Source organism: Garra rufa, chromosome 23 (assembly GCF_049309525.1).
Source record: "Garra rufa chromosome 23, GarRuf1.0, whole genome shotgun sequence".
NCBI classification, from domain to species: Eukaryota; Metazoa; Chordata; class Actinopteri; order Cypriniformes; family Cyprinidae; genus Garra; species Garra rufa.
This window is the reverse complement of record NC_133383.1, coordinates 14,216,470-14,241,949: the sequence shown is the minus strand read 5'-3', so window position 1 is coordinate 14,241,949 and position 25,480 is coordinate 14,216,470. Positions and strand designations below refer to the sequence as shown.

Below are 25,480 nucleotides of genomic sequence, written 5' to 3'. Positions count from 1 at the left end.
ATTTTCAATGAAAGATGTGCTCAATGACAAACTTTTTTCTCTCCTTTTTTTAATGGATAGTTACATGTAGAATTTATTTATAGAAATATTCGTTAAAGTTATGTGACAGAGTCAGGGAGAACGTCACGTTATCATTACATCATTGGACAAAGGCATTATTTACAATTGTTTAACGGTCCAAAATAATCCCGCTATAATTTTTTATTGTCTACATTACATGAATCTGATTTGCCTAATGCTGGGACACCTATTAATGGGACACGCACACGTGCTCGTGCTTGGTTACCACCTTTTGATTGACAGTCGGGCAGCAGCACGCAGGCGTGGTGAGCGCTCCCGCAGACAGGGGGCGTCAATATGGCGTCCTGAGAAAGACAACACAGCCCGACACCGCACAGATCTTCGGCTGACATCGGGAGGAGAGAGGGACCGTTTCGCCAAACATAAGACGTGATTTTGTCCTGTGCATCCCTCTGAACGGCCGCGAGCATCGGGTTTGGATGTGCACATCTCGGAGGAGGAGGACAGCCTTGTGACACCTGATCGAGAATTTTCCTTTTTCATCTGTATTTGATGCTGCTGCTCAGTGCTCGGTGATACAAAAGCAGGTGAGACCGAGGCGACCGCTCCTTTTTGGGATTCGGGTCGGAAATGTCGAGCGAGAAACCGGTTTTGCCACCGGGTTCCGCCTCGCTAACGGACCGAGAAGCCCCCACGCCACCACCAGCAGCAGCAGCAGCACCAGCACCGCCGGGTTCGGGGCAGCAAGTCGTAACGGGCTCCGTTACCGGGGACATGATGGTGTCTGGATCGGGCGCCGTGGTTCTACCGCCCGGGGTGATAAACCCCTCGGTTCCGATCCGGAATATCAAGATGAAATTCGCCGTGCTCATCGGTTTGATCCAGGTCGGGGAGGTTAGCAACAGAGACATCGTGGAGACAGTTTTAAATCTGGTAAGCATCTGCATACAGTGTAATGAACGCGTGTTTTATTTAGATGATGTCATACGAGAATTGATTTCTTGATCAAATGCACGAAAGCCAGAAATATTCCCCCGAGGAATGTCACCCTGCCTTTTGTTGACATCCCAGTCAGATTCATTACTACCAGCTTCGCTTAAGGCTGACAAAATATCCTACACATAACGTCATAATTCATTTTCCCAGCGTACACAGTGATCGCTGCGTTTATTTGCTCTGCCGAATGACAGTGTATCAACACGCCGGCCTGCAACAATGACTCGCCAAATAAGGGAATGCATCTTTTCTCCTAGCGGAATATGCTATTAGATTCACAATTCTCGTCTAAAAACAGGTCTTGGGTTATTAAACGCCATTTCCCGATATGGATTCCGTTTCTGACATGTAAATACGACTGGTGGGTAGATGTTAACGCGACGCAGCCATACATGGATTAATTCCCATAGATGTACAGCAGTGTGGGTGTAATTAATATTCAGAGCGCGTTAACGTGTCGTCTGTGCTACTCGTTATTTTTAAGCTTTAATGGTATGCTGTTTGTGTTCTGGCACCTGTTAGCCTATATCCTCATCTGTGTCGGTTTATGTTAGATATGGCTGCTGTTTTTGCTCACGGAGGCCACAGGCTGGTGAGCGAGGTGGATTAAAGCGGGCTTTAACTGAATTCTTGTTATGAAACGGCTTAGAAAACGTATTAACACAGATTCGGTAATGCGCGCTGCTGCATGGGATGCTGAGAGGACCGTTGTTTTGAAGGAAGCGATGGAGAGTTTCTTTGCCGACGTCCTTATCAATAATTAGAATCGGCTGAGCCAGGCCTTCTTAAAGCGCTACTAATGGAAGCAGGTTACCAGCAAGCACGAAACGTTTTTACATGTCACAACGTTGCAGTCAGGTAACGCCACAGTTAAGAAAAGTCAAAGAAACCACACCTCAGTATGGGCTCTTGCAATGAAAAATGTCATGTTTTAATATTCACATTTCAGTGAGACGTCAGAACGCAGTGAACGTCTTTTTTCAGTTTACAGACTTAGTTCTGTGGCAGACGTGTGAAAAAAATGACTAAAGTTTCACCGTGATTACTGATATCGTTTCATCTTTGTGAATGGAAAAAATGATGTTTGAATGGTTGAAAAAAAAAATCGTTAAAGAGTTTGACAGGTTTTCTGTGGTAAAACACTTTTACCTCAGGACAGATTTCACTTCTAAAAAGTTTTGAATATACATCGTGAGAATAAATGTGGGTTTATAGTATCTGACCCAAAAACGGCGGAAGGAGACTTGTGTAAGCAACGTTTACACAAGGTTTCTGCAACATTGTGAAAACTTATTTATCACATTAAGCATCTCTACATCTGTCGTAGGATACCAACATCATCGCAACCATTCCACGACTTAGCTAAACGTGTTTACAACGCTTTCTAGGTAATTATACGCACTATATACACCGCAAGCGTTCGATTTTCGGTGACAATCAGTGCTTACTGCAGCGGTAAGGTCGTTTTTTTCTGTAATAGAAGACGTCGGTCATGGAGTTTAATAGGCCGGATCGTCAAATTTAGAGTGCTGGGTGTTTAAAACATGGCAGTGGTGAGTCCGTTGAAGGGATGCTGCAGCAGTTGCTCTATGCGCAGGGATGCAGAGTTCCTGTAGCCGTGCATGTGGAAGCAGGTGGCGGAGGAGGAGGAGGGTGGGGGTTGCTGCAGTGGTGATGTGCTCTGAAACCTCGAGCCAACGCGATATAAACTGGAGAGAGTAGCGCAGCAGCACAGCGGAGAGCCGCTTCGATCTCTTCCTGGCTAGAGATACCACGGGTCATGTTACTCCATGGAGTTCGGTATGAAATGCTAACGCGATTTTGACTGTATGCTGCGCTCTAGAGTATGATTATGAAGCAGACCCATTGAAGTACCCATAACCCTTTTAGGTTTTGTGACATTGTCTAGATAGAATACCTAAACAGTCATAATAGAACCTTTTTAGTTTTATGAAATTGATTTCAAACAAATGTTTGTGACCAAAACCAGTCATTAGTGTCAGTTTTTTGAAATTGAGATTTATACATCACCTGAAAGCTGAGTAAATGTTAATTGGTTTGTTAGGATAGGACAATATTTGGCTGATATACAACAGTCTGGAATCTGAGGGTGCAAAAAAAACAAGATATTGAGAAAAGCACCTTTAAAGTTGTCTTAGCAATGCATATTGCTAAAAAGAAATTACGTTTTGATATATTTACGGTAGAAAAATTCACAAAATATCTTCATGGCACATGATCTTTACTTAATAATATAATGATTTTTGGCATAAAGAAAAATATCAAATATACCCGTGCTACATATGACTGGTTTTGTGGGTCAGGGTCACATATATATACATATGTTTAAAACGATTTATTTACCCCTAATAAGTACGGTTTTGTATGATGAGTACAATGAAACTAAAGGCCCTTTAGATGTATTTTTATCCTGAACACTAAAACAACAAAAACACTACAGTAGTTTCCCAAACGTTGTACTGCAACAAATTGATTTGCATAAGTGGAATAGGAATGGATTGATTGTGACGGCGTGCTTTGTGGACCACATATTGACTGCTTCAGTCACAATGGAGATTTATTTGTGAAATGCCCATAAATAGTTTCAAAATACCATAGTGACTAAGATTATTGTTACTGCAAGTCGCCAAAATCCATCAGTCATTAATACTCCACATACACAGAAATTCTGTATTAATTTAATATAGGAACAATATCTGTAGAAATTATGGTATTTTGGTAAAAAAACAGAGAGAATGCGGCTTGTATAGCATTAACATTGTGCTCTAGAGAATGAGCATTGCATAGTGTTTGGCACAATGCCGATACACAACTGTAGGTGGGGTAGACCTTATGTATTATTCAGCTTGGTCTGAAACCGCTGCGTGTGCCTGAGTACAGCCAATATCGATTGATGCTGAATGCCATTTAGCAGAGCAGATGTACCGATCACCTTAATTAATTGGCGATTCCGCAAAAGGTCTTGGGAGAGGACTCATTCGTTTCAGGAAAAAAAGATACTTTTGGTCTGGTTGTTCTCCTTTTGAAAGCGTTTGAAGAGTTCGCACATGACGGATTGTTTCTGTAGGCCTCTTCCTGGCAGTTTCTCAAGGCTGAGGCCTAATTTAAGTGTGCTAGATTCGAAAGCCCATTTTTTTCCCCCTAGTCTCTCTACTCGCTATTGAAATTCAGACCAGAGAACACATGTTGTGGAGCACTGCTGTTAGACCCTGAATGTAATTAGACTCGTCCTCAACCTCGTGGCCTTACAGTGGTATGCCAGAGATCCCCGCCACCCGGCTTCAGGACAAATGACACACGCAGGAGGTGTTGGAAAAGAGAGGGCTGATCTTGATCTGGCAGAGAGATGAAAGAGTGTCCTGCACTCTTAAAAATACTGCTTCCAAAAGGGGTTTTTCACAGTGATGCCACAGTAAAACCATTTCCTGGAAGCATTTTTCACTTAGTGTGAAGGACATTTTTATTAACTAAAGAGCCTTTTCCACTATAAAGAATCTTTTGTACAATTGGAAAGTTTCCATGGTTGTTGAAGGTTCTTCATAAAACCATACACTCTTAAAAATAAAGAATCCAAAAGGGTGTTTTTGTAGTGATGCAATAGAAGAACCATTTTTGGTTCCCTTTCAGTGAACAGTTCCTGAAAGAACCATTTTGAAGAACATTCTTCGACTATAAAGAACTTTTTCTGCATTTGAAAGGTTCCATTGATGTTCAAAGTCCTTCATAGAACCATTGATGCTAATAAAGAGCGTAGATGAGTGTGTGACCTTCTTCATGAGGGCAGTTCTAATATGCTAGACAACATGCAAGCATGCAGGCGGACTTTAAAACTGACATGCTCTGGATTATTATGAGCAGATGATGAGCAGCCTAGCTACCAGATGTATTTTAAGACCCAGTTTCTTACTGTAATCCTACCGCTGGTCTATTTTCAAAGCACTTTTGTTTGTGTATGTAGGGTCAGAGCGTCTTTTATTTAGCGTGGATCGCACGAAGACTTCCCTGACTGTATGCAGAGCTCACAGCTCCCTGTGGAACTGACATAGTTACTATTGTAGTCGCAGCTGCAATCTTGCGGAGTTCACCCTCAGATAAATCAGGAAACGGGCTTTGTCTTTTTGCTTCTTGTACTGTATTACAGTACATTAATTCCAGTTTGCGTTACATGGTTACTGGAAATATGTAGGCTGCAATTATAATATTAGTGGCAATTTGGGTGCACGGCGAGGGAGTTGCAATGTTGTTTATGGTGCGGTAATTTTATTTGCCTTTCTTTGATGCGTGGTCGTCCTTCACCTCCCGCCATTCAGTTTCTCCTGTGAGAGGCACACTGAGCCAATCTGCTCACTGTCTGTTGTTTCTTTTTCCCTTTCTCCTTTTCTCTCTCTCTCCCCACGTAACACACACATACATGCACAGACTGCCACAGAGGGCCTGACGTTTAGACTCCCCTGCCATTAGCAAAGCATCATAGTTGCCATGGAAACGGCACCATGGGATTTTGCTGCTTGCTTCCCACCATACCAACTGTTGTCATCTCTTCCCGGCCAACTGGATCGGTTATGCGATCTGGACAGGAGGATTTGCACTGTAGTTTATTTGACACTAAAGATACTGGCATGTAAATGTAGTAAATATTTAAAAACCAAGCAGAAGAGTCGATTAAATTTCATCTTAAAATCGTGACCTAATCAGCATCGAGCATTTTGTCTGTCCACAATTAAACGAAAATGTTGTGAAACAAATGTTGTGCAACATATTTTTTGATTTAATATATGTGACCCTGGACCACAAAACCAGTCTTAAGTTGCTGGGGTATATTTGTAGCAATAGCCAAAAACACATTGTATGGGTCAAAATGATTGATTTTTCTTTTATGCCAAAAATCATTAGGAAATTAAGTAAAGATCATGTTCCATGAAGATTTTTTGTAAAATTCCTACTATAAATATATCAAAATGTAATTTTTGATTAGTAATATGCATTGTTAAGAACTTAATTTGGACAACTTTAAAGGTGATTTTCTCAGTATTTTGATTTTTTTGCACCCTCAGATTCCAGATTTTCAAATAGTTGTATCTCGGCCAAATATTGTCCTATAGTTATCTAGGGCTGGACAATATGGCCAAAATTTATATCACAATATATTACTTAATTTTGGTCGATACAATATAATTCTGATATCGATACTAACATTATCTCAAAAAAGCCAACAACAGATGTCTATACCAACAAATTTCTGAAAAATGAATTTGCCAATTCTATGAAACTTCCTCCTATAAAACTATATAATATTTTAGTAAGAAAAACGGTACAAATAAATTAATGTTCACCTTTTGTTTGTATTTAGCCTTCATACAAACAGGAAATGGGAAATTACCATCAAATAAACCTTGCACCGTGTCCTAACTACACATGACGCAACAAGATTATAGCGACAAGCAATTTGGCTGTCCACATCAGATGCGACGAAATCACTCAAATATCACATCCATTCAGAAGCGCAGAAGTGCACTGCACTCTTAACGAAATGGACAAGTTTATAATCTAGTTCATAAATTTTGAACCTTTTTAACATTAATAAAACTACATACTGAGTGACTGATACCATATTTGTTATAGAAAACACTTGTTAGTTCGCAGCTTTAAGGTACATCTTTGCTTTCATTTATTTTCAAAGTCTGAGATAAACTCTTGTTGCGTTTAGTGTAGCTATGAATGTCATTCAGTTTGATGTTCAAACTCACATTAGACACTTTTAACATTGAATAAAGCACATAATCAGTACTTTAGATCTTAATTGTCATAGATTGTATGTTGTTGTTCCAGCCTAAAATAGAAATTTTGCGTGTCGCTGTCAAAAAAAAACCTCAGATTAACGTGGAAAAGATACCTTTTATCACATTGCGTCATCGCATCACGTGTAGTTAGGACATAGTGTAAGACTCTTATACTCACCTTACTAATATTAATATTTTTAACTTCAAACTATAACATAGGCTGTTTATTCTTCTAGATCGAAACAAAGGTGCTTCAGCCAGGATGAAGAATATGAAAAGTGCTCAGAGTTGCTGTGGATAACAGAAAAAAAGAGTGAGCAACAACAAAAACATGTTGCTGGAGATGGGCTTATTAAAAATGCAAATGCATTCTCTGCCAGCAGGAGGCGCTTTTGGAGCAGCAGAATGTATATCAATGTTAATAATGAATAAATCATACATTTTTTAATACATAACCACCGCTATTGAAAAAAAAAATTGCGATATACAGTAGGCAACATTTGAAGTGAATCGAAAACTTTCATCAAAGTGGTCCTAAAACCAAGACAATACACTTTCTTGTCTTAGGACAACTTTGATTAACTTTTTTGATCCACTTCAAATGTTGACTACTATATATTGACGTTGAGTTATTGTCCAGCCCTACAGTTACCCTTCTGTTCAAAAGTTTGGGGTTGGTAAGATTTTTAATGCTTTTGAACAAAAATTATTATGCTTACCAAGTCTGCATCTGTTTGATCAGAAATACAGTCAAAAACAGCAATATTTTGAGATACTATTGCAATTTAAATTTAATCCTGTTTTGGCAAAGCTTATTTTTGTAATATGGTGAAATTTTTCTAATATGGTGATTTGATTTTCAAGAAACATTTTGCATTATTATCAGTGCTGAAATTTAACCGTAATACATTTTTCAGAATTCTTTGAGAAGAAAGTTCAAAAGAACAGTGTTCATTTGAGATGGAAATCTTTGCCAATAAAAGTATTAATTAAAAAATCAATAAATAAAAATCTTTCTGACTCCAAACTTTTGACAGCTAGTTTATGAGTCTTTATCGCCTCCCCTGAGCCCCCTAAAGCGCGCAGTGAGTTTGATGGGTAGTTGAGAATGAAGAAAAAAAAAAAAAGTTCAAAATTAACTATTTAAGAATAGCTGAACATAAGTTTAAAAATAAAATATATTGTTTAAATTGTAACTGCCTTAAGTTATTATTCTGGAATAAATGTAAAGTGATTAAAAAAAACTAACTTGATGAGGTTCATCACTTGGCTTTAATAAATAGAATATTGATTACATTGTTACACCATTGTGATGTACTCAGAGGTATATAAAATGCATGGCTTTTAAAACAAACCTAATACAAAGTATTATGACAATTGTAGCACTGCTTTGAGGTGTCTGTTTGTATCTTAAATGCACATTAGGAGCATCTTTCTTTCTCTTTCGCTCTCTTGTGGCTGAGCTGTTGTTGTCTGTCCAAAGGGATCATCTCATTATTCACATCCACTCTGCAGAATCACCAAGGTCAGGATGTTGTGCACAGTCAGCACAAACAGTCCTTGTTGGCCACAGAGTCGGCAGCACAGCTCTATATCGTTCATTCAGTCTCTTTCAGGACTTAGCCATGCATAGAGCGGTATGATACAGCACAGCCACAAGCTTAACACAAAGAGCATGCAAACCTTCCTTCCACAGGATCTGTAATCTCTAAGGTCAGAAGAGCACAGGGGAGTGTGAAATGGCCCAGCGCAGGTAGCCTATAGGATCACTGTGTTTGTCAACAGAATTAAACAACAACAGCGGATATGAAATCAGGCCCTCGCAGTCAGATAAGCCGCATAATCAATTAATTAATCATTTACTGTACATTTATATTTCAGAGTTCCAGCAGATGCGACAGTAGCTAATGAATATGCGAACAAAGCCGTGGTAATCTTCTTTACCTCCTACTGTAAGACTGATCTCTTGCTTTAATGAAAGTGCTTGCATTAACCTGTGACAGTGCTGCGTCATCGTTCAATGCTGAAAGCTTTCAGAGAGCAGATGCATGCTCTCTGCGCTGCTACAGTAGAGTTAAAGGCCTTGTAAAATGTAAATTGGAGTTTGTGACTTTAAGTGCATGTATATTAGCTTGGAGGTCATGTGTATGCTAGTATTCTCTGAAACATTGACAAAATACAGTTTTAAGAGATGTACACTACACCATTTAAAAATGTGGGGTCAGTAAGATGTTTTTAACTTTTTTTGGTCTCTTAGGCTGACCAAGGCTGCATTTCTTTGACAGTAACATTTTGTGTATTTAAAAAATGTTTTAATATATATATTTTTTTAATTTAATTCATTCTTATGATTAGGGGTGTAACGATATTACAAACCGAACCGAAATATCGCGATACACCAACCACGATACGTATCGCGAAACTCTCGTGGCGTACCGCGGTACTGTCACGCCCCTTGCTGCCCAATTGTTGAGGTTGACATCACTTGTCTCTAACTAATTTAACCAATTCAAACATCTTTATTTGATCTCATTTGATTAAATTGTATCAGTAATGATGAACTTTTGTTCTAAATATTATATTCTAAAGTTAGTATTTTCCAATTGCATGTCATGTCATGTGACTTGAGTGAGCGATCACACTCGGTTACTACTCGACATTAACGCTTGTCCGGGACCAGTGGATTTTATGAAAGGGACTCAAGTGAACGAGTATTTTACTGGCCCGACCGGACATCAATGACAAACAATAACTAGCGCAGCAACGAAACTTTGGTGAGCATAATTCTGATTTTATTACTTAAGATGACTGAAAACAGTATCAAGCTGGTGCAGGCAACCTGACTCACAGAAAATCAACACTAATATAGGCTCAACAGCATACACAAAGAAACAAGCATTAAACATACTGCGGTAGAAAAGCACCATTACGATTGCAAACGTGACATTGATTTTATACAACAGTAGTTCAATAAACTAGTAGTTTATATTAACTGACTTACATATTAGACACATCAACCGTTTTTGCAAACGAAATAGTTCTAAGCAACAGCAGAAACTCCTTGAATCTCCGAGCAACACAGCGTTGTTTCAGTATTGATTGAATGATTTAGCATTTTTTAATGAATCGAGTCAGTGAACGAACTGGTTGAATCCATCTATGGTTGAATCCGTGACTTGCTCATTAAGACAGTTCGGTTTTTAAAGGTGTTGCATTTTTCCAATATTTTAGATTGTTTAAAAAAGTACAACAGTGCAATTTTACTGTGTAAATGCATTTTTTTGGAACCCTTTATCTTCATTAAACAGTCTAAGTAAATACAGTTTTATATATTTTTTATTTAATATTCAGTTTTATAATATTCTAATTTGATGTATTGATAATTTAAGAATTTTATGTGAATGATGACACATACAGTTAGTAAGGTTAGGAAAATGAGGTTAAAAAGGTGTCCTAGAAATCAATTTAAGGCAATTATCACAAGTATTCAGATTAAAGTAAGACCTTATAGAGTAGTGATGAGACTATTGCTTCAGAATGGATTAATTTACAGCAAAAAAAGGCATTTTTTTCCCCCGGACAAGTAAATTTTTCATTTGGACAAGTGAATGTCTAATTTACTTGTCTGAAGGACAAGCCCATTTCAAAGCTTAATGTTAATAAAGAGAAAGTTTAGTTGTTCTTTTTATTAAGTGAATCTATTGTTCCTTAGCATTGCAGTCAAGAAACCGAACCGAACCGAACCGTGGCTCCAAAACCGTGAACCGAACCGAATCGTGCCTTTGGTGTATCGTTACACCCCTACTTATGATGTAAGCTGAATTTTTAGCAGCCATTGCTCCAGTCTTATTTATTTACCAGTCTAATTATTTTAATATGCTGATTTGGTGTTTAAAAAATATTTTTATTAATATTTTTTTATTATATTTTCAGGATTTTTTTTGATGAATTCAAAGTTTAAAAGAACAGCATTTATTTGAAATAAAAATAGTTTGTAACATTATAAATGTAGGGCTATGAAATCAGTTTATTTTTTCCCAAATTCTATTTTAATTTTTTATTTATTTTAAAATCTGTATTCATTTTTTTCCATTTTAATTTTTAATAATTTTAGACTCTGTTTTAAGGGTTAATAATATTAATCAAAAAGCATATCTAATTAATTGAAATCATGAAACGTTCACAATTTAACAGCAATTCATTAAAAGTTTAATAGAATATTTTTTTAAGGCCCGATATTTTATTTTTTCTCAAATTTAGTTTAATTTTTACCAAATTCTTTGTTTTCGATTTATTTCCTGGATTCAATTTTAATGGTTTAATTTAAATTTTAATATTCAAAAGCAAAATAAATATTGATTTGATAAATATCATTTATTATTTATTCTTTTTTTTTTCAGAAATACTGTTTTGTGTACTTCTATTTGTCTGGTAAATAACTTATGGTAAATATGCTGATTTGGTGTTTAAAAAAACATTTCTTCTTATCAGTGTTGAAAATAGTTGTGCTGAATAATATTTAATGGAAACCGTGATACATTTTTTTTCAGGATTTTTTGATGAATTCAAAGTTTAAAAGAACAGCATTTATTTGAAATAAAAAATATTTTGTAACATTATAAATGTAGGGCTATGAAATCAGTTTTATTTTTTTCCAAATTCCATTTTATTTTGTTTCCAAATTCTGTTTTTATTTTTTGATTTAAAATTTTATTTGATTCATTTGATTTGATCCAAAATATTATTATTTATATTTATTTATTTACTGTTTTGGGTACTTATATTTTTCTGGTAAATACTTTAAGAAATATTTACCAGAAGTTATGTTTTATTTAAAAAATATTAGTAGTAGCAGTACTGTCATTTACATTATGTGATATATTTCTGTCACAATTTATTTAAGTTAAACCAAACTTATATTTTGACAGGTTGCTGTGAAGACCTTTAAGTTTCTGTTTGCATATGCTATGAAGATAATTTTACTGTTTCTTTTGAGAAAAACTATCACGAGGGGACAAGCAGAGCAGCTCTGGGGATTTTTGATGTGTTCATGTACTCGCATATTGAGGCGGCAGTGGCTGAAAACACTGTGAGCGTCATTCACCCTTTAGTATGTGTGTATTAAACAAATCCGTGCATCTGCGCCATTCGTTCACACAGAGACACACAGAACATGCAGGATTAATATTTAAATAGTATTTTTGTGGCTTAATATTTACAGACACTAGTCCACATCGTGAATCGATTAAAGTGTACTGACCTACTTTTAATTTATTCATGCAAAATTTGCCAAATTGTGTTACATTCCTTCGAAAAACTGCATTAAAAATATTGTTGACTCATTACACACTACAAAGAGTTTTGTCCAATCAGATGCTCCCTCGAATTAGAATGTTTCTCCCTATTACTAGCAAATGGCAAATCAGTTTTAAAATCGGCTATGACGTAACTATTGCTTTAACAATAAAGATCTGTCCTTCAATATCCCCAAATTCACTGTTTAAATATGAATTGCTCAAGCTTGAATTGTAACATCTGTCTTTGTGAAGACCTTGAGACAGGAGTTTCATTAAACCTGGCGGTTTCATTAGAGCCAAAGGGTGCAGCTCCTGGCATTCGTCATCATTGACTTCAATCATTAGTTATGTAGATGGAAGTGTTCCATACTTGCAGTCTGACACGGAGAATGCTTTGTGAGCGATGTATAATGATAGATTGCATTCATAACACGGTGCAAGGGCCACTCTTTTCTTGAACAAAAGTGCTTTATGAATCACATTCAGGCATGCATTTCTTTACTTGCCAGTTCTGTGAAGAATTTTATATATTCAGTAAGTCAGATAATCAGTACTGAGAGTTTTGATGTAAATATGATCAGTCCAAGTACAAGACAGAAAATTATTTGAGATTTCCTAAATAAACATCAGGGCTTAACTTGTCTGAAGTACGTGTAGTGACCCCTAGGTACATTTGATCTAAAAATCAAAACATAAACAACGTTTTAATACTGTAATCAGCTTCAAAATGTATTCACCCAACGTTTAGCATGGTTTTCTGTCGTGAAGTTGTCTTTAAAGAACCGCATAACATCACTCAGTATGTGTCTGATTTGTTGGGAAGGACACAAGCATCGGTGGCTCTCACAGCTTGCTGTGTCCATATTTTATCCTCGGGCAGATGGACACAAAGCAAGGACGCAGGCATTGATTAAAATCATGTTACACTACATGACTATGCCTGATGTGCAAATTTACTACAATATTTGTTACCTTGAGCTATAACGCTTATTGATTGTAGTTTAGAGACTGTTGTATGTACTTCCTATGTTCCCATTTTCCCTTAGGTATGATTTTTATATGATGTCTTTCTCTACTGTGACAAAATGCTGTATTTTCCCCCTCCAAACCTTATTTTGACATGTTTCCTGTTAAAGCAATGTCCCGTTGGCCGCCCACGGCGAGCACGACCGGGGGCTTTTAGCACTTCCTGTCCACACCGTGGCCACTGACATTTGCATCCAACGTTTTCTCAAAAGCTGAACTATTAGGGGTGTCGCAGCTCTGCACTGTAATGTTTTTGCCAAATGCGTGCTATTTCGAGAATTTGCTGTGCCTTGTTTTTTGTCGCAATCCCATATTAAAATGGAACAGATGGGATTTATCATTTTTTGTCACATTGTGCCTGGATATGACATTATGTTAAGGGTGATTCACACAATGGATGATAACTATAACCACAAAGTTTTTTCTAATCATTCTAATTCAAGTCCACACCATAACTATACCGATAACAAAATGTAGAATGATAACATTGGAGTCACTTTCACAATTTTTTTTTTCAGATGATCAGTGATAAAAACATTGAAAGAAGATCTTTTAAAGTGAGAATTTAAAGTGACATATCTGCAGTATGCTTCTAATTGCTGTGGATGTGAATATAATTATCATTCCTAGTCCCAATGTCCCTTTGGGCTAGATCAGTCTCACTTTTCAGCTTCTTTTAGCACATTTGACCACGTATTCCATTAAAAAAGAAGTTCACTTCCAGAATAAAAATTTTGTGATAATTTACTCACCTCCATGTCATCCAAGATATTTATATCTTTCTTTTTTCAGTCGCAAAGACATTGTTTTTTTTTAAGGAAAACATTCTTGGGTTTTTCTCCATATAGTGGACTTCAATGGTGGCCAGTGGTTTGAAGGTCCAAATTGCAGTTTCAATCCCATTAGGGGATAGGGGTCTTGTCTAGCGAAACGATTGTCCATTTGCCTTAAAGAATTAAAATTTATATACTATTTAACCGCAAATGCCCTTTGAAGCTGCATTGAAACTGCAGTTTGGACCTTCAGACCGTTGGCCACCATAGAAGTGCACTGTACACTCTTAAAAATAAAGGTGCTTTAAAAGGTTCCTCGCAACGATGCCATAGAAGAACCATTTTTGGTTCTACAAAGAACCATTCAGTCAAAGCTTCTTTAAAGAACCATCTCTTTCTTACCTTTTTATAATCTGAAGAACCTTCTTTCGCCACAAAGAACCTTTTGTGAAACAGAAAGGTTCTTCAGATGTTAAAAGTTCTTTATGGAACCACTTAGACAAAAAAGGTTCTTCTATGGCGTCGTGAAGCACCTTTATTTTTAAGAGTGAATGGAGAAAAATCCTGGAATGTTTTCCTGAAAAACCTTAATGTCTTCCACTTTTCTCTGGAAGTGATTTTCTTCCTTAATTTCATTGCCGAAAATGCTAAAAATGTCAGCAGATTTCTCTTCGTTCTGGGCTGGATTCACAGACATCATCCTTACTCCTTTCCCACGGTTTTCATCTTGACCTTTTGTTTGGAATGAAAACGGCTGCCATGTTCCACTTGATATGGTGGCAACTTGGGCAGTACCCCTTTTCATAAGAGCTTTTCATTTTGAGAGGCTGTTATGAAAGAAGAGGGTTTAAGAAAAGAACTGTAGCGTAATTCTAGGTCGGTCCAGTCTATCGTCTCCCTGACAATTTTGCAGCCAGTGTCCCATTGTGACGTAGTTCCGGCAGTTCTTCAGCATTCAGGGCCTTTTTACGAAGGAAAGCGTGACTCTTATCTCTGCTAATGAGAGTCTCTGTGAATGTAATCTGAATGCTATTGCAGAGCTGTTTCAAAACAGATAAGTTGGTATTGTCTATCGTCAAGCTTTGCTCTCAAGCGATTCTCTCCAGAATCCCTGATCTTTTTGGAGGAGAGCCCAGAATCTGACACTGAAGTTAGATTTTTGAGTCGGAGACAATCATAAATTCGCTTGTGTTTGACGGCGACAGAATTCTAACCTCAGCGTAAGTGAAACATGTACCATATGGAGTGTATTTCAACTGAATCATTCCACATTTCTTTGTCGCCGACAGCTGTCGGTTGGAAAATAAAGGTGGTGAAATTCTACACAGCGATTACTGTTATACTAAGTTACGTATACCATTATGTGGTTAATCTACATCTTCATTGGTAGTTGCATGACTTTATTGGTTTGGTGAGGTTGAAAGTTTTAAGGTTTAGCACACAATCAAAGGTGAATAATTCTGAAAGGTTTTCTGTCAGGAAAGGTGTTTCTTCATGTGGTTTTCCTGAACATGTCTCACACTTAGACCCCTGGGAGTGTTTGTTGCAAGGTCAGAACAGATTCAGAGGCCAGACAATATAATTGTAAAGAACAGACCTATTTGAACCTTTTTGTAGTTGAAACGTTTTTTGCTAAAGGCAGTGTAATGGTTTGTATACTCTCTCTGTGCACCACTTGGCGCCCAATTTCTTTGTGAATAATCAGAATCTCTTTTGGCTAGAAGTGAGGCCCAAATGCTTGCAGTAAGCTTAAAAACAATCAAAACATAAAATGATAAACTGAATGGGATGGAATGATTCTGACTCCTGAGTAGGCCATCTTTGTCGTGCCGTTTCTATGAACATCTGATAACAAAACTCCTGCTTCTGCTGAAATGATTGAAATTGAAAATAGATTTGATGGTTTTCAGCAGCAAATCAGTTTCAGTTTGGGAACAATAATAGGAAAAACAAATGCAAATGCTTATGTTGTAAGGTGTTCATGTTTTCATTTTTGAATTAACTTCTGTTGCGCTGTGAATGAAACATAACAGGGTTTGGTTGTTTTGCAAGTTGTTGTTTTCCAGGTCGAATGGGGCAATGCGAAACTGCAATGTCACAATCAAATCTCCAGATAAGTTGGATAAAACTCTTTCTTGTCCCAGATAGTGAACAGAGTTGTCTCTATTTAGCTCAGACATCCAGTTTTGGCAGGAATGTCATGTACGTCCATGCATTACAAGCCTCTTGGAAGCTGTGATCGGCAGGTATGAGTCGGATAAGCTGCTCTGCACCAAATCAGGGCTTCATATATCTGTAAACAGCTCACAAAATTATAGCTTTATGCTCAAGGCTGCTTTTGAAATTTTGATTTCAAATTCAAACGTGCTTTTTCAGCATTGTGATCCTCTTTTATCACAGTACAGTACACGTTTAAACCAAATAAATATAAACGTATTATTCAATGCATTTGACTTCTAGATTTGTGTATTAAGTTGCTCAAGCAAGTTGCAACACATTTAAACACAGCATTTGTATAGCTTCCTTTTTTTTATTGAAACTGGGATATTACAAATATTTGAAATTAAAACGTACCACAGACAGAAACAGTCGGCTCTTTTACAAGTGCATCCATTATGTTGCCTTATTTAAAAGTGCATTAAAAGTTTTTAATACAGATTTAATGTGAAAGAAAGGCACGAGGACCGACTGTTTCTGTCTGTGGTAAGATTAAATTTAAAATATTTGTGATTTCAATAAGAAAAGGAAGCTATAGGCTACCTATGCTGCAACTTGCTTGAGCAACCTAATATACAAATCTAGAAGTCAAGTGCAGGAACTATTCTTTTATCCTCCATTAACGCAAACATTAGTGACGTGCCCTTATGATAGTATTTCCTGTCACTGTTTAAGTTCAGAGATAAGAAGACTGGAATCTAGCGGTCAGGATATAAACTCGAAACGAAGCAACTGCCATGAATCTTGTATGATATTTTAAAATATCGATATTGCGTTTTTGAGAATCGATACAGTATTGCCAAACCAAATATTGTGATACACACATGTATCGATATTTTCTTACACCCCTACTTTACTCTTTCTTCAGTCAAAAAGAAATTTAAGTTTTTGAGGAAAACATTTCAGGATTTTTCTCCATATAGTGGACTTCAATGGCGATCAGTGGAATGAAGGTCCACATTGCAGTTAGGGGTGGGCGATTTGGTAAAAATATCATATCACGATTTTTTCAAGAAATATCACGATTCACGATTTTATCACGATTCTTTGTCATGTTGGTTTTACTTTTTTACAAGTTGTCTGAGTAGTACAGTCAAATAAATTTTTCTATTTTAAAACCAAAACCTTACAAGGTAACAAAATATAAAATAAAAAGAATGGCAGATATTTAAGCCAAAGTGGGCGAAGACAAAAAAATCTTTGTCATTATTTTCTTTGTTTTTAAAAAATAAGAACAAAGATAAGCTACATGTTACAAATACACATACTATACAAATAAAACAAACAGTGCTTTAATTTTCAGGTACAGTCGGTGTATTTATCAGTAGCATTCAAGAAATTTAATTAACAAATATAAAAATAAAACACTATATACATTATATACATAAATTATACATAGAAGCAACATTTAAAGCAACTGTATTGAAGTTCTTCAGTCAAGAGCAGTGAATGATTTTCCTTTGTGTTTTGTTTTATTAGCGTATCTTCACCCAAAAATGACAATTCTGTAATCATTTACTCACTCTCGCATTTTTTTTAAGAATAAAACATGCTGAACATAAAACTTATTTTGAATAATGTGGGTAACCAAACAGTTGCTGGGTCCCCAGTTACTTCCATATATTTTATTTATTTATTTTAAGTCAGTGGGGACCATGCTACTGTTACCCACATTCTTCAAAATATCTTCTTTTGTGTTAAGCACAAGAAAAAAATAAATAGAGATTTAGGACATGTGAGTGACAACATTTTTGGGTGTACTGTCCCTTTAATGACAATCGGCAGCATGTTTAGCTCTGTCGCTTTAAGAGCTGCACGCATCTATTCAGGCGCGCATCCGTTTTTCTCTTAACTGTTTACTTTCACTTTAGACAACCAACTGTGCTTATATGTAATCCTTGCGTGTTTTTGATAGTATACGCAAATTAAACGACAAAGATAGCTCAGTTTAGTAATCAGGTGCTGTTTGACAGGCTTTTAGCGCACGTGCTTCAGGTTTACGTGCTCATGAAGCGCATGCCAGAACAGCGCGCGGACCAAATGGCGTTATTTGACCGGCAAGACTTTGAAGCACATTCAAATAATGTACTTTTGTGATCGCGAATATGAATAAGTGCAGTGTCCCGTGAGTGAATGTACAGTATATTAAGACGGAGGCACACTGTAGCACGATACTACGATATTTATTCAAAAGCAGATCGTGGAGACATTTTAATCGTCCACGATCAAAAATCGTCATATCGCACACCCCTAATTGCAGTTTCAGTGCAGCTTCAAAGGGCTCCACACAATCCCAGCCGAGGAGTAAGGGTCTTGTTTAGTGAAACGATCTGTCAAAAATTATTATATACTTTTTTTAACCACAAATGCCCATCTTGCACTAGCTCTGCATCCATGACTTCATGTCCAGTACACACTGAAGTATATAAACTTTTATTTTTTTTGGAAAATGACTGATAATTTCACTAAATAAGACCCTTCATTGAAACTGGAATTTGGACCTTTAACCCTCTGATCATTCCCATTGAAGTCCACTATATGGACAAAAATCCTTGAATGTTTTTCTCAAAAACCTAATTTCTTTTCGCCTGAAGAAAAAGACACGAACATCTTGGATGAGATGTGGGTGAGAAAATTATCAGGAAATTTAATTCAGGAGTGAACTAGTCCTTTATTAAACCACACCCTCCTTCTCAGACACCCCACCGAAACCAGCCCTCTATTTAACACCAAGGCATCTGAGGCAAATTGGCTTGTTTTTCTCTCTCTTGTGAGTATGTGTGTTGTTTGCGTAATATCAAACACAGCCCTGCACACAGCCCCGCACGACTAGATGTCCATCTCCTTAGAAGCATTGCTAAAAGGTCATATTTCTTTAATTCAGTCCTTTTCAGAAAAGAGGTTCATTTCTCCATCAGCATGTTCCAGACAGCAACGGATCTATTATAGAAAAGGGCAGCGAGCAAAAAATATGCTTTTAAGTCCCACTGTCAAACTGTTCAAGGAGAAGTGCTCGCATTCACATGCATGTGTCTAGATGCTTTCGCTGCTGGTAGAGTGATTTTTGTGTTTTTTCGCCTAACCGGTGGCACATTTACACAATAAATGACAAGCGTGTGTGGAGGAAAATGCTATCGGAGAGAGAAGCCAGGCACTCGGATTCATTTTGTGTTCTGCACACGTATGTAGACGCTAGTATGTGTCTCTGTTTGTGAACGAGACCCGGGTGAGGGGCGGTAACACGCCTGCTCTGATCATGCACAAGCTCTGTCTTTCTGCTGCAAAGAGTTTCGCTGATACTAGAGTCTGGGTCGGTCACACACACATACACACACACACACACACATTGCCTTTTTATGGTGCAGACAGCCAATTGCATTCTCCACCACACTGCATATGATGTCGGATTTGCCGATTTTTCGCTCCACCCACCCCAACCCCCCACCACACACAGACACACAGTACATCTTTCTTGTACTTGCTGAGAGTCATATGAAATTCATGTTGGCCTAGTTTTTTGCCTGCCCGCTGCCTGCACCCGCTAAAAGCAGCATGGTATTCTATGTGGACAGAATTAAACAGGCTCCAATGATGTTTCACCTCAGCTGGTATTTTTGTTTAATCTAAAGACTCTGCTCTATGAGGGTCTAAGCGACTGTGTTAGCCTTAAAAATATCGTTATATTAGAAAAGATATAAATGCATTGTGCAGATGGAATCGATCGGTTTTATAAAGTGGTTCGATATGAGAGTAGTGTATTATCTAGGTCATTCAAACTTGATGTAAATAGTCATGCAATTCAGTACAATGCAGCTTTATTCATCTCTGAGGTGAAATTTAGTGAATCTTGCAAGAATTTAACCCACAATACGTTTGGATAATATCTAAGATAAGTGAACTACAGTGCGTATTGACGGTGTGGAAATTGCAGGAAATTGGTTATCTTTTTACACCATTTTATGTAGTTTTTCTGCAATTGAATCTTTTGAATATAAGATATTTTCAAGATAGCACCAACAGTTTCATAGCAGGAATTTATAAATGGACAAAATTAAAATTGGGGTGTTTCTGCGTGAAAAAAACTACATTAAAGTATGGAACAGTGTATATATTTTTTTATGAATTGCTGCAGGAAATGAGTTAGCGTTTTTGCACTTTCGGTTCATTTTGCATTTTATGGAAGCCTAATTCCATCACTGAATACAACAGTATAAAAAAAATTGCAACTTTTTATCTAACAATTTTGACACTTTTTCTCGCAATTGCGAGTTTACATATCACACTTTTTTTTCCTCAGAATTGCATGATACAAACTCAAAATTCTGACTTTTTTTCTTTGAATTATTAAGTCACAGTTGCGAGATATAAACGGGCAATTCTGGAGTTTTTTCTTAGAATGGCATGATATAAACTCACAATTGCGAGTTATTAACTCAGAATTGTGAGATATAAACTTGCAATTCTAAGAACGGTCTTTTTTCTCCTCAGAATTAGATTTGATAACTTGCAATTACGAGTCTATATCTGAGTTTATATATTCTTTACTTTACTCACCATTGCGTGTTTAAATCCCGCAATTCTGACATTATATCTTGTAATTCTGAGTTTATAACTCACAATTGTGAGTTTTTAACTAGGGCAGGGCGATTAATCGAAAAGTAATCGAAATCGACATTCAGAACCTATAATCGATCAAATTTTTCCAGGTCAATTATTTCAATTACTTTCCCTTTAAAAACACTACTGCGTGTGAAGTCACGTGACCCCGCTCCGTTACGTTGCGTTATTCCGCCGACATGTCGATGGAGAGCTTAAACAGTATTTATACAGTAAAAAGTATTTACAGGATATACAAGAGTAATTTTATTTAGAAGAGATACTGCTTATTTTCTACTTTTAATATTTATTATTATTTTATAAATTTATTTTGTTTCCAAAAGTGCAAGTTATTTATTTTCACTAATTTAAGAAAAATGTGACTTTTCATTTTAAGCAATGTGTGCTTTAATTTCAGTTGTTCAACACTGATGTTCAATAAATAATCATAGATAGTAGATAGTGTGTGCACCCTTCATTCAAAAATCTGTCACTTGTAATATGTGAGCATATTTACTGTACAAAATTGTCAGTGAACTATGAGGGCAAAAAAATAAATATTATTTAAATATAATTAAATATAATTTTATTAATGAATAAAATAATCGTTCATTAATCGTAATCGGGTTAAAATGTTCAATTAATCGAGATTTTGATTTTAGGCCAAATCGCCCAGCCCTATTTTTAACTCACAGTTCGGAGGAAAAAAGTCAGAAATGCGAGATATAGATATGCATTAGCAAGAAAAAAGTTTGAATTTGTAGTTTATATTTCACAGTTTTAGCTTTATTTCTCGTAGTTCTGAGTTTATTACTAGCAATTGTGATTTTTTTTTTATCTTGCAGTTCTGAGGAAAAAAGTCAGAATTGGAATTTGTAGTTTATATTTCACAATTCTGACTTTATTTCTCACCATTGCAAGTTTATATCTTGCAGTTCTGACTTTACATTTTGTAATTCTGACTTTTTTTTTTCTTGCTAATCAAAGTTTATATATTGCAGTCAGAATTTGCGACTTTTTAATCTCAGAATTACATGATATAAAATGTGCAATTGCAAGATATAAAGTCAGAATTGCGAATTAAAAACTCAGAATCACAAGATATAAAATCTGAATTGCGGGATATAAACTCGCAATAGCGAGAAATAAAGTCAGAATTGAGAGTTTATATTTCACAATTCTGACTTTATTTCTCGCTATTTCTTGCTAATCCAAGTTTATATCTTGCAATTCTGATGTTTTTCTTAGAACTGATTGATATAAACCATTACAAGTTATAAACTCAGAATTACTGTAAAGTCAGAATTAAGTTATATAAACTTGAAATAGCAAGAAAAAAGTCAGAATTGAGAGTTCATATTTTACAATTCTGACCATTTCTTGCTATTGCGAGTTTATATCCCGCAATTCATATTTTATCTCGTGATTCTGAGTTTTTATCTTGCAGGTTTGAGAAAAAGTGAGAATTGAGTTCATATCTTCTAATTCTGACTTTATATCTTGCAATTGCCAATTTATTTCACGTAATTCTGATTAAAAAAAATTGAATTGTGAGATTAAAAAGTTGCAAATACCTTTTTATTTATTTATTTTTTAAATGCGGAAAACGGGCTTCCATAGCATTCCGTCCTTAAGTCAGTGGCTTTCGTTTGAATAGGTTTTTGGTTAAATGCCTGAAATAGGGTCTATGGTTAACAAAAAAACATTTCAAAAACATTTTGCTTTACTTTACAACATAACATACATCAGTAATATCAAACTTGTGATTTTATTTTTTATGCTTTTAAGCGTCTTGAAAAAGGTGGTTGCTAACAAGTGGCTATAACTCTTGCATAATTTTTGGAAGCTTAGTGAGCCTAACTTTAGTTTTTACATCTAAATTTATTAATCTTCACAATTCATAATTTTTATTTTGTGAATATTATCTTAATGAAGAAAACCTTTAAAAATCCTAGATTTCTTTTGGTCACAGAGCTTATTTTCTGTAATAAGCTAAAGAAAAAACTGAATGAAAATCCTGTTTGCTTTTTGTAGAGGGAACCAGAGCTGACTTCCGGGTTGGCCTACAAATGTATCATCCCTGCAGAGCTCTATTGCCATGGTTTAACAGTTTTAGAGTTTTTGCCTTGTCTTTCCCTCTTTTGTTTCCCCTTTTTGGCCACATGCGGTGCTTTTTAAAAAAAATTCTCCCTCCTTCAGTCAGGGGCAAGTTGGACCAACCCTCTAAAATCCCCTTCAGAGTTCATGCAAATCCCCCCTGACCGCCACAAGGTCTCGCAGTGGGCTCCAACTCAGTCTGGCCCGGTAAAATCTTGCGCCGGTGAAGAGTCTGTCCTCCAACATGCCCTCTGGCGTATTCGGCGCTCTGACTCACTCTTCGTCTGGCGTTAGACTGGAAAAGGGACGGCAGTAGAGAGAGAGGGACACAGAAAGGGGAGGGTTTAGAAGAGGGAACGAGAGTGAGGAACAGAGGCAGCGACGGAGCGGAAAAGCTTTCAGGCTCTTGTTTCCAGCACCACAGAGCCATTGTGCTGCATGCTGGGGGAATAAACAGCTCAAGAGGGTTATTTAGGACCCACATTATGTTGGTTCTGGTGTGGAGAGCACATAGCCTGGCAAGCCAGACCCACATAAATGTAGGGTCTGGGCACTCTCCATAGACAGGGCTCAACCGGAGGGGTGGGATAAACGGTTGTCTTTCAAACTCCTCTCCACGCAATAGGATAGCGCTACAACCAATCAGAGACTTAGTCGGCCAGGTGACGTAGTCAGAGCGACGAAGATTTTTAACAAAAATCAGTGCACTGTGCAGTCTGTCAGCTAAATAATAGACATAGATGGGCACAAAACCTTTAAAAGTAAACAAAAACATGCACAGACAAATCCAAATTACACCCTGCGGCTCGTGACGATACATTGATGTCCTAAGACACGAAACGATCGGTTTTTGCAAGAAAATGAACAGTATTTATATAATTTTCTTTTTACCTTTGATACAAACCCACGTCCATCTGTCATGAGCACGAGTTTAGCATATCTATGATTCGACTCGTCACATGTGAACGCGCTTTGATGTAGTATACGCAAACACCGAAAGGGGAAATATGTAAAAAAAAAAAAAAAAAGTCCAGGATGAGTTTGCGCAAGCAAACGTAATCTTTTTCAGCTTTAAATGGGTTTGAACAACCAGGACAAGCGCAAGTAATTACCATTTTGAATAGCCGCTATATCCACAATCTCTTGTGCTGTGTAAACAATGAGTGTCGTATACACGCCACAGATCGCTTCCGGTGTTTGCGTATTCTACACCACAGCGCGTTCAGATGTAACGAGCTCCTGCTCAGGACACATGGACGTGGCTGTGTATCAAAAGTAAAAAAAATATATAAATACTGTTCAGTTTTCCACGCTTAATTCACGGAACCAGGAATTCATGTCTGACTGAACTTATGGTCGCAGGTCAGACGTCATCATGTTAAGCCCGCCCACCGACTCGTGATTGGCCCGGTACATCTTGGATTTTTCGGAAATTTAAGTGAATTGAGAGTAACTAGACTGACCTTAGAAGCAAATGTAATTTGCTGCCGCTAGGGGCGCGTCTAGATTCTAGGCTAGAGAGCACAGGCCTGCGGGTTGGAAGGGAAAGATAAGCCGGACAAGAGGATTTGAGTCGGCTTTGTGGGCTGGAATGCTGATCTTTGACTCATTATCACTTGGTACATTTGAAGTGTCGCTACATTTGCTGGGGATACGTGTTCAGGTTTCGCCCTATTGAATGACAACTCACAAAAAAGTGGTTTTGTTGAGTCAGTTCCTAGCACAAGCTTTCTGCTGTATATTTTTAAGTTTATTTTTGGCATTTTTACCATTGTAGGTGTAATAGAGCTAGATTTGAACTTCTGTTGCTTGAATAGACAGCTTCGCTCAATGTGCTTAGCATCCATGATAACTCCATTATTACTCGTCGGAACATTAATAAATGAGTGATAATTTTAATGCATTTGACATTAACGCAAGACTGGTTTTCAGTTTGAATTATTTGCTGTCAACTGCGGTGAATGTCCTCTAATGCAGTTTAATGCAGATTTTCGTCGGTCATGTTCTTTGATTCACCTCAATTTGTTCTGTCCTCCTGTCTCCACTCAGTACAAACCAACCTAGCATTTAATTCCACATCGATTAAGGGTAGAAAGTGTTGTTGCAGTGGTTTGCAGTGACTTTCATAGCAGCCCTGACTGCCCGCAGGTATCAGATCTATAGTCATGGGTAAACGTATTAAAAAAAGAAATTGTATGTTCACCATGTTCAGAAAATGTGTAGGGCTCACATCGAGCCCATATTGCAAATCTTCAAACACTCCAGTGTGGCTCCCAAGAAGGACGATTTCTGGCAAACACATTTGGCGGAAGTACAATCTCTCACTTTGTGTCTCTTAGTGTTTAGTCTTTTGTTCCAAGATTAGTATGTAAAACACAAAGATATGCCTGGAAATCTGGCCTGATGTCAAACATGTGGTTGATGGTAGTCTTTTTTTGTGCGTTTTTATTTTTAACATGCATTTTGGATTTCAAGGTCACTTAGATCGCAGTATTGTTGGGTTAAAATTATTAAATTAAGATTAAATTATTGTTAGTTATTGTTATACAGTAGATAAATAACTTGAACTTCATTTCAGTTAGTTGTGAAGTCATTATTTTAAGTAATATTAAGTATTCAATTTATTAAATCTAAAATATAATATCTTCATTTGACC

At 36.9% G+C, this 25,480-nt stretch overlaps 1 protein-coding gene across 4 annotated transcripts in view; it reads left to right on the top strand.

The window, feature by feature from the left end:
• Positions 1-321: 321 nt before the first annotated feature.
• The window catches only part of nbeaa (neurobeachin a), a 176,130-nt gene continuing 150,971 nt past the window's right edge, over positions 322-25,480 (top strand). For all 4 annotated transcript variants that reach the window (XM_073829010.1, XM_073829009.1, XM_073829011.1 and 1 more), the window contains exon 1: positions 322-954. In XM_073829010.1, coding sequence (XP_073685111.1) covers positions 652-954 — 303 coding nt within the window. In that variant the 5' untranslated portion in view covers positions 322-651. The remainder of the gene's footprint in view (positions 955-25,480) is intronic.